The sequence below is a fragment of the Carassius carassius genome, chromosome 28 (assembly GCF_963082965.1).
Source record: "Carassius carassius chromosome 28, fCarCar2.1, whole genome shotgun sequence".
NCBI classification, from domain to species: domain Eukaryota; kingdom Metazoa; phylum Chordata; class Actinopteri; order Cypriniformes; family Cyprinidae; genus Carassius; species Carassius carassius.
The window spans coordinates 16,296,042-16,305,782 of NC_081782.1; the positions used below are offsets into that span (position 1 = coordinate 16,296,042).

A 9,741-nucleotide genomic window follows, 5' to 3' on the forward strand; every position below is an offset into this window, starting at 1 on the left:
TTTTCTAAATTTTTATTTTTTACAGTAATGCCTGACAATTTGATAGCTTTAACTTTGTAACTGCTGTGTACAAGATCACTAGATCAGCAAAAGGATATTCACAACAAAACACATTTATATTGTTCTGTATCTAAAACTGTCTTTTATACTGTATCTAAAACTGTGTTCGATTTTCTAAAGTATAGTATGAAATAGTACATATTATGCAAGTCTAAGTTATTGCATGACCAACAACCTCCTACAATTTGTCACAAATAAAAAGCCTGTCAGTAATTGTCAATGCATTTTTAATCTTTTTGTGTTTGCTATAAAAATCTTGAAAATGTATGTTTGTTTGCATTAAAAAAAAAACAGTACAAACAGGAACACTATTGTGAATGCAAATTCTGAAGTCAATATTGATCCTTTTATATGACATCAGAACAGTACACCAGATCCACTGATCTATTATAGATCAGTGATCAGATCTCTTTTATCGTGGCTTATTGATATTTGGTCATATCAGTGGTTCTATTACAGAGTCTCAATAGAGAAGCCATGGCAGTGATTGAGAATCCTGTGATGGTCAGACAGTCTTTCCATCCAGAACATCTGCAGGTGGACAGGATTGAGACGGGTCAGAATAATCCCTCCTGGATCAGAGAGCTACAGTTTCTCCATCCAGGCAAGTCTGTTATTACAGTAACACACACCTGAGGAGACATCTGTTCCTTTCAAAAGCATTTGCAAAGGTCATTAATATATATATATATTTTTTTTTTTTTTTTTTTTTTATAATGTTTATACTATTTTATACTACTCTTGCATTATATATTATGCTATATGTTATTTTATACTGTATATACATTTCAGTATTATTCTTCTCTATAAGCTTCACCTGAAAAATAATTTATAACTGAATAGCTTTTTAGACATTTGTTGAACAGCTATTATTATTTAATTTAGTGTCTGGCAAAGTGTCTGCCCATAAATTGGTGAAAGTGTTTGCAGCTCTTTGTGTACTTTGTCTGCTGGGAGGTGTCGTCATTGGTGTTTGGTTTATAGGTAAGAATTTAAATAATTCAAAAGTTTAAAAAGGTTACATTTGTTCACTTATAATGTAGAAACACAGAGCACTCAAAATAATGTTTTTAATGTCTCACAGTGAAAATCCTGTTTAGGCCAAACTCAGCACAGAGCCCTGCAAGCCTAGGAGACACTAAAGATACGTCCTTCTGCAATGTAACTGAGGACATCTCTGTGGCAGACCCCAGAAAAGGTATTTGTCTCTTTATTTGCACATTCTGTGAAAACAACAGAGCCAGCAGGTAAACAGCGCAGTGGACATTCATCCAAACTCACTGGCACTGTAAACAAAGTGACATAAACAATGACCAACGAAAGCTGTAACAAACACATAAACAAAAGAGGCAAACTAAAGAAAGAGGAAGCAGAAGTTAAAGGGATATTCCACCCCAAAATGAAAATAAAAACCTGTAAAAGCTTACTTCATCTTTGGAACACAATTTTAGAGATTTTGGCTGTAAACCGAGAGGCTTGTCTCTGTCCCATAGACTGCCAAGTAAACTGCAAAGTACACTGTCAAAGTTAAGAAAAGTATGAAAGACATTGTCAGAATAGTCAATCTGCCATCAGTGGTTCAACCGTAATGTTATAAAGCAATGAGAATACTTTTTGTACTCGAAGAAAACAATTCAACAATTCATCTCCGCTGTGTCTCTCCGCATCACTGTAGCGCCATTTTGGAAAACATCCACTGAACACAAAACTGTGTACACTCTTCTGTGTAAGCCGCTCTGCACAGATGGACTGTTTTCGTTCAAATCAAAGCGTAAAGACATGTAGAAAACAAGGATACATTTTCTATGTATTTTTATTCTATGTGTATTTACCAACATATCCGTACAACATTTATGACACAGTTGATGTCAGATTTCTTTGGTGATTTCAAATATGAAATTGAATCATAAGCTTAGTGAACAGTTTTGGAAAATTTTATGTTTCATGTTTCTTACAAAGAGATAGGAGCTGCACTTGGATGCCTGAGAGGTTTTCAAAGATAGCCACCGAGTGACATGACTTGTCTTCAAGAGACTTTGATTTAACTGAATCTAATAAGACAGGTGTGAATACACCCAAAAAGGGATTCCAAGGAGTCCTGACCAAGCTTCAGTATGTGACGAGCTGGGTTTCAATGAACAGATTAAGAATTCACCCACTACAGTCTCTTTTGTAACACAGTGGATTGATTTGTACCTGCAATTGTCAATATATCAACAAATGCTTTTATTTGAAATATAGCCTCTAAACTAATTCAGTTAAATATCATATAAACCACAGTCCTGTCCACTGTGCTACAGTATGCTGTTTTAGGGGTGATTTTGACTGAATGGGACTCAGTGTTTTACAGGATCAGTGCTGAGAACTCTCTTCTGGAGATCCAGCTGGAGAAGCTCCAGACATGGCTGCCCGTATGTTATGAGCGGTGGAACTCTTCACTGGGAACGCTTGTATGTCGACAGCTGGGCTATCTGAGGTGAGCATGCTGACATCTGAATCACACACACACACACTTGCAGCTCTCAGCACCTTTCACTTGACTACCAGCTGTGGCTGCTTTCTGTAGGTCAACCATTCTTTTTAGATAAACTACAGTATATTAAAGGGTTAGTTCGCCCAATTTGCAAAATTATGTCATTAATAACTCACCCTCATGTTGTTCCAAACCCGTAAGACCTCCTTTTATTTTTGGAACACAGTTTAAGATATTTTAGATTTAGTCCGAGAGCTCTCTGTCCCTCCATTGAAGCTCTGTGTACGGTATACTGTCCATGTCCAGAAAGGTAGTCCATGTGACATCAGAGGGTCAGGTAGATACATTTTGGTCCAAAACTAGCAAAAACTAGCGTCCGATTCGAGAACCGAGGAGCTGATGATACTGCGCATGTGTGATCCAGCGTGAAGCAAACCGACACACAGAGCGTCTGAACCGAACTGATTCTTTTGGTGATTGATTATGAACTGATTCTGTGCTAATGTTATGAGCCCAGGTAAACCGAAGGCTTGCAATCATCGCCAACGACGCCATTACGTCGAGCGCAAAAGAACCGGTGAACCGTTTTCTTCAACCGGTTTATTGAATCGAAAACAGTCAGAAAGAATTACTGGTGATCCGAAAATCTGGCTCGGCTCGGTGTTCATCTTCAGTTCTCTTTTCACAGCAGTTCAGTCAGTGTACTGTTTGAGTACATGAAGTCACATGGACTTTGATGAGGTTTTTCTGACCTTTCTGGACATGGACAGTATACCGTTCACACAGCTTCAATGGAGGGACTAAGAGCTCTCGGACTAAATCTAAAATATCTTAAACTGTGTTCCAAAAATAAACGGAGGTTTTACGGGTTTGGAACAACATGAGGGTGAGTTATTAATGACATAATTTTGCAAATTGGGCAAACTAACCCTTTAATAATTAGGTGTTGCAAGTGGTGAGATTTGTCAAATTATATCTCCTTTCAGATTATCAAAACACAAAGGGGTGAATATGACTGATATTGGGCCAAACTACACAGATGGATTTGTCCAAATCACCTCAGAACACCAAAGCAGTTTGGAGAGTGTATGGCGTTTCAGGTATTTAAGAAAAATTCCAATCATTTTAATTGGCATGGGCTTCCAGAACTGTCACTTTATTATTCTTTTTTTTTTTTTTTTAAACAGGGGAAGCTGTAGTACAGGAAAGGTTATTGCAATGAAATGTTTTGGTGAGTCTTAACTTACTTAATATGTAAATCTAAAATAATCTGAAATCTGTCTGAGGCTGAGCGCTCGTTGTTTGCTTTGTAGAGTGCGGGACCAGAGCAAAGTTACCTAGGATTGTTGGAGGAGTGGAAGCCACTCTTGGCAGATGGCCCTGGCAAGTGAGCCTCTATTACAGTAACCGCCACATCTGTGGAGGATCCATCATCACCAACCAATGGATAGTTACAGCTGCTCACTGTGTCCACAAGTAAGATTCAACATTTACAATAACTATGAATAGATGAATCTCACAAAACATGTCAAAAACCTAAACCAGAACTCCAAAACCAAAATAAAAAAATAAGAAGAGGAATAACATGTTCAGGTTAATTGTGTTTAAAGGAATAGCTCACCCAAAACTGAAATTTTAATAGCTCCCAGGCCATCCAAGATGTTATATTCTAATTGCATATATATTATTATTATATATCACTACGTTAAGCTATAGCTCTTGCGTGTCATTGCTCTTTTGTTGATTTTGATTGCTTCCATTGTCCTCATTTGTAAGTCGCTTTGGATACAAGCGTCTGCTAAATGTAAATGATTTTGTTTTCTTTATCGGAACAGATGTGGAGAAATTTAGCATTATGTCACTTTCTCATCAATGGATCCTCTGCAGTGAATGGGTGCCATCAGAAAGAGAGTTCAAACTGCTGAAAAAAACATCACAATAATCCACAGCTAATCCACACAACTCCAGTCCATCAGTTAAGGTTTTGTAAAGTGAAAGCTGCTTGTTTGTAATAAACAAATCTATCAAAGCATTTGAACGTTAAAAGATTTAAACCGCCATCATGGATAGAGGACTTAGATGAAAGCAATGATTAGAAGTTAAAGCACCTCAATGATGGATTTGTTTTATACAAACACAACTTTTCACGTTAATTAACGAACTGGAGTTGTGTGAATTACTATTATTGTGATGTTTTTATCAGCTGTTTACATTCTAGTGACAAACTTTAATTGCATGTCATCCAATTCTAAACAAGTGACTTAATGCTAAATTTCCCAAGAACTGTTCCAATGAATAAACAAACTCATCTACATATCTTGCATGGCGTGAGAGTGAGTAAGATTTTCAGCACATTTTCATTTTTGGGTGAACTATTCCTTTAACCCTGAAAGGACATGTTTTAATGAGACTTACCCACTCCTGTAACTGTGTAGTTGTTGACAGTAGTGAATGCAGGGCAGTGAATACAAAATGTCCAGTATTAAATAGATGACAAGCACTGCAACATATTACATAATGTCACTAGAGTTTCCAACTGTTACAAATTGGCCTATATAAAGGAATTTAATAAATGTGTATAGCATCTGTTTTGCTTGCTTATTGAAGCTACAGGCTACCTCAAGTGTCCAGTTGGTTGGTTTATGCTGGTATTTTAACCAGCAACTCGGCTAAACTGGCTCAGTACCAAGGTTTAGCTGTGGTGAGGATCATCTACAACAAGAATTACAACCACAGGACTCATGACAATGATATCGCTTTGGTGAAATTAAGAGCTCCTTTGAACTTCTCAGGTAAGAAATAATCAGTAAATGTGTCACTGTATGTAGCATGTAATATCTAGACTATGAGTTATTTCAGGTTTTAAACGTTCTTTAAACACCCAGACTCCATCAGACCTGTGTGTCTACCTCAGTATGATTATGATCTACCAGGAGGAACCCAGTGCTGGATCTCTGGTTGGGGATATACACAGCCAGATGATGGTACTGTTTTTGTAAAAATGAATATTTAAATGCATGTATATTAAAGTTCTTGAATGTTTTAGGAGTGCTAAAAGTTGTCAAAAGGCATTGTACTGTATGTAAAAGTGAATTATCAAATCTTTTTTTTAGTTCATATACCAGAGGTTCTCAAAGAAGCACCAGTTCCATTAATAAGCACCAAGAAATGCAATAGTTCTTGCATGTACAATGGAGAGATCACACCTCGAATGCTCTGTGCAGGATTTAAAGAAGGAAAAGTGGATGCATGTCAGGTGAACTTCATGCTTCTCAAAGTGTTTTTCAGAAATGTATGGCATTTATATGATAAACTTGAGAGAAGACGTAGTTGTGAATCTTCATTTGTTAGGGGGACAGTGGAGGTCCTTTGGTTTGCCAGGATGAGAATGTCTGGAGGCTGGTTGGTGTTGTCAGCTGGGGAACAGGCTGTGCTGAGCCAAACCATCCAGGAGTTTATACCAAAGTGGCTGAGTTTTTAGAGTGGATATATGAGATAATAGAGGTAAGTAAATGAAGATACAGACATCAGTGACCCTTGAAACATAAACTTAAGCTGTTAATTGATGTAGGCCTACTATTATTATCTACTCTTGAATCTTGATTCCTGTCCTAGAGCTACTAAAGACTGATGTTTGATAGTAGAAGAGAAGAGAAGAATATCCTGACCATTTTTTAAAACTTTGTACTTATTTTATTTATTATATTGTATTATATAAAGCCTCTACATTTACACAGAAAGATATGATTACGTTTTGATGTATGTACATTGCATGTTTATTGTATGTTGTGCTATTTAAGAAAATTGTGGTTTTAAAATAAATTTTTAACATTTACAACACAGAGGAAAATGTGAGCTCTTCAGTTTTTTCTCAAAAAACAAACAAACAAAAAAAACAACAACAACAAAAAACATCCCACAGACAAAAAACAAGTTTCAGTTGTGTCAGATCAGGTGTCACTATTGGTATTGCACTTTTAGCACCGTTTGTTTGTTTTTTTTTTGTTTTTTTTTTTGACTGTCTGGAAAGCCTAATCAAAAGTATTTAATTTACGTCAATTTACAAGTTCTAAAACCAATCAAGACAGTCTGGCTCATATTTAATCAACTGTAACGCCACTACAGTATGCCAGGCCAGCGTCCTCTGCACTCACGCACTAACTGTTACTTTTCTCAACGATGATAAGCCTAGTCCAATCATAGTCGCTTGTGATTATGAGATACGACTTAATACATTTGATACATTTGTAGAGATTACTCCCATAGCTAGAAATCCTAAAATGAATCACCAAACTATTGTACGTTTTTAAAGAGTTCTTCAGTAAGAAAAAAAACCTCGGAGGATACAGCTTTCTAATGTCCCTTGCAAACATCAGAGAATGTCTAATATGGCGAGAAGTTTCACTCTCACTACACTTCCGGCTTCCGAACTGGTTGCAGTTCCACTCTGATTCCATATGAGGGCGCTCACAGGACGAGTGCAGAATGAATGGAGGTCAATGGCGGTATACTGTACCCCTCAAAATCCACTTTTCTCAAGATATAATTTTTTTGTCTAGTAATTTGAATGTTGTATTCGAAAGGAGATGCAAAGAAATTACACATTGCTGGGTGTTAGATTTTTTTGAGTAACTTATTTGCTTTAAAAAGTTTTAAAATGTCAATGACGTGTTATGGGCAACAACAACTCAACCTGTAAGAAATTGAAAGGACATAAGTACTCGTTTATTCAACTTTCGACCTATAACCCATGTTGAACTTGCAAAACCTACAATCGGATCTGAGATTTCACAACGGCAATCGGGTGAAAGGGACCAATTTAGCCGTCTAGCCCCATAGACTCCGATTCATTTTGCACTCATGGCGTTCGCCCCCAGTGGAACTCTGGTGGTACTGCAACCAAAATTCGGCACAATAGGATTTAACAGGGTGTGGGAAGGCTCTTGCGTGGACAGGTTCCAGGTTCTGCAACCATGCAGGTCTATTTTGAGTAACGTAAAACAACACCATCTGTCGGAAAACTAGCAACAGTGCATGTGTTAGATTAGTTTCTATGGTAACGTTTGAGTTTCGAAAGGACGAAAAGCTTGTCATGGAGTGACCAACGCTTTTACAAATAATTGTCGTTTAAGACTTTTTTACATTAATATTCCAAACATTTGTTACTAAATATTGTATCTGTTTAAACATCCGTCTAACGTTACTTCTAAACAGTTTTCATATTAACCATTCAGCAACGTGAGTAACGTTACACTTGGATATTTAACTAGCATTTCGTTTAGTTGATACAGTAGTTCGGTTCGTTTTGAGCATGGACAACGCTCGGTATGATAATAAGGCAGCTCTGCAGCAGATGAATCAGTTTTGGTCGATGTTAGATGACATGTCTCAGAATAATCCGGAGGAGTACAGGAGCTTCATTGAACGGCAGTTACGGGAGGGAGCGGAGTTTCACTCCCCGCCGGAGCCGCACGCCTGCATCCGTGCTCCTCTTCTGGTAAACTTCACTTTCCACCTTTGATCAGACTCTGTTATGACCTATTTTATAGAGCCAAACAAACAAAAATACCACTACAGGTGTATGAGAGCAGTTTAAGAGGCCGTATTATTTGATTTGATGGCATAAACATGCTTTTTGCATAGTTAATAGTTTGAAATAATTTCTGAGTAAATAAAAAAAACACTTTTTCTCTTATAACTTTTTTTAGGGACCAAAGGAAGGAATATTGTACATTAACATGTGCGGTTGGAAACGTGTACCAGCGCCCACATCTCACAGTGATCCTGTTCCTGTGTGTGGAGGACGATTGCAGACAGTGACTGAGGAGAAAGGTGGAAAAATCTCACTCTTAACAGTTCAAATTATTAAATGCTTTCAAAATATTTTCTTTCCAAACAAAATATTCAATTTTTAGGTGGCATTTGTTCCATGCATTGGTTCATATTCCAGTCTAAGTAACTCGCCGACTAACCTACATGATTTTTTCCCTTTGATTAATCTCCTTAGACTTGATTCTTATATTAATATCTAATCTCCTGTGTGTTTTACAGAGCAATACAGTGTCGTTGATGTTGCCTTCAACCCTGAGGTTCTGCAGACGGCAGAGAAAGACAAACATGAGAAAGAGACGCTTCACCTACTTGCTCTGAACTTCATCCAGCAGCAGCATAATCTGAATCTGTCCCAGAGCTACAAACTCACCAAAGACAAAATCAAAGGCAGAATTCAGGATTTGAAGCAGCGTCTCATGTCACCACAAATGTGCAAATCTTCTGCCAAAAACCCACAACCTGAACCGGGTAAAATATATACTTTTAAAACCTGTACAACAGAGCTTCATCCCATACTGAAGTGATTTTGAGGATTGCAGTGCAACATTGAGTGATTCTACCTCTCTTTGTGTAGCCCCGTCACTCCTACAGCAGATCTCCTCACTGCAGCTGGCTGAGAGTAATGAGGACTCAAGCATCCAGCTGAACATAGAGCGGGAGAATAAACCAGCGCGATCAGGTCTCATTGAGGTGATCTCCAGCACAGAATCAGACCAGTCACAGCCACAACAACCCAAGCATCATCTCACAGTCTGTCCTGATGGCAGCAGCTCTTCTAGGAACCTGCAGCTGAACGTTGAGCTTCCTGGGGTGAGATCTGTGTCACAGTGCCAGCTCAGCATCTCTCAGGTCAGCATTCCCAGTATGTCAACTGTGTAGGGTTTTAATTTAATTTAATATTATTTTATCTGTTTTTGTTTACTAAATTGGATTTTCCACAGTTTTTCTTTGTGCTGTGGATTCAATAAGGGGTTGGTTTTTATTATTTAGGATGATATTCTCCTGGAAGTAGAAGACCTTTATTATCTTCATCTATGGTTTCCTGAGTTGGTCAAGGAGGAGACATGCACTGCAACGTTTAATAAGAAGAAACAAATTCTAAATGTTACAGTGGCTGTGTTATGAGAACAATTATTTATCCAGAAACTGAGAATGTAAACACTATAGTTGTTCCATGTTATTGCTGTCAAAATAAAATTATTATTAATTTAAATAATTGTTTGATGTTAAGATTATTCAAAATCTCTCATTTTAAAATGAATTTAGACATTACAGCAGTGTAAATTACATTATGAAAAATGTATATTTAATTTTAATAAAAATAAGCTAAATTAAAAAAGAAAAACATATTAATTAAACATCCAATACCAAAAGAG

The 9,741-nt window shown here is 37.3% G+C and overlaps 2 protein-coding genes and 1 long non-coding RNA gene across 3 annotated transcripts; all 3 read left to right on the plus strand.

Moving 5' to 3' along the window:
• Positions 1 to 943: 943 nt before the first annotated feature.
• On the plus strand, positions 944 to 2,613 carry LOC132108440 (uncharacterized). Its single transcript, XR_009424445.1, has 3 exons — positions 944 to 1,044; positions 1,145 to 1,258; positions 2,361 to 2,613. It is a non-coding gene; the product is annotated as an uncharacterized LOC132108440 (long non-coding RNA).
• Positions 2,614 to 3,484: 871 nt separating this feature from the next.
• On the plus strand, positions 3,485 to 6,147 carry LOC132107617 (transmembrane protease serine 5-like). Its single transcript, XM_059513715.1, has 7 exons — positions 3,485 to 3,633; positions 3,721 to 3,764; positions 3,847 to 4,009; positions 5,141 to 5,325; positions 5,419 to 5,517; positions 5,647 to 5,789; positions 5,885 to 6,147. Exons 1-7 carry the CDS (start codon positions 3,545 to 3,547, stop codon positions 6,047 to 6,049), a joined length of 888 nt encoding a protein of 295 aa, XP_059369698.1. The 5' UTR covers positions 3,485 to 3,544; the 3' UTR covers positions 6,050 to 6,147.
• A 1,371-nt stretch (positions 6,148 to 7,518) lies between these two features.
• On the plus strand, positions 7,519 to 9,581 carry pih1d2 (PIH1 domain containing 2). Its single transcript, XM_059515147.1, has 5 exons — positions 7,519 to 8,030; positions 8,242 to 8,365; positions 8,585 to 8,833; positions 8,940 to 9,214; positions 9,356 to 9,581. Exons 1-5 carry the CDS (start codon positions 7,845 to 7,847, stop codon positions 9,488 to 9,490), a joined length of 969 nt encoding a protein of 322 aa, XP_059371130.1. The 5' UTR covers positions 7,519 to 7,844; the 3' UTR covers positions 9,491 to 9,581.
• The last annotated feature ends 160 nt before the right edge of the window (positions 9,582 to 9,741 follow it).

Coding starts and splice junctions, on each gene's coding strand:
- LOC132107617 (XM_059513715.1), top strand. CDS start 3,545: ATGACTGATATTGGGCCAAACTACACAGATGGATTTGTCCAAATCACC. Junction 3,634..3,720: donor GAGAGTGTATGGCGTTTCAG/GTATTTAAGAAA, acceptor TTTTTTAAACAG/GGGAAGCTGTAGTACAGGAA. Junction 5,326..5,418: donor AGCTCCTTTGAACTTCTCAG/GTAAGAAATAAT, acceptor TTAAACACCCAG/ACTCCATCAGACCTGTGTGT.
- pih1d2 (XM_059515147.1), top strand. CDS start 7,845: ATGGACAACGCTCGGTATGATAATAAGGCAGCTCTGCAGCAGATGAAT. Junction 8,031..8,241: donor GCATCCGTGCTCCTCTTCTG/GTAAACTTCACT, acceptor AACTTTTTTTAG/GGACCAAAGGAAGGAATATT. Junction 8,366..8,584: donor GACAGTGACTGAGGAGAAAG/GTGGAAAAATCT, acceptor TGTGTTTTACAG/AGCAATACAGTGTCGTTGAT.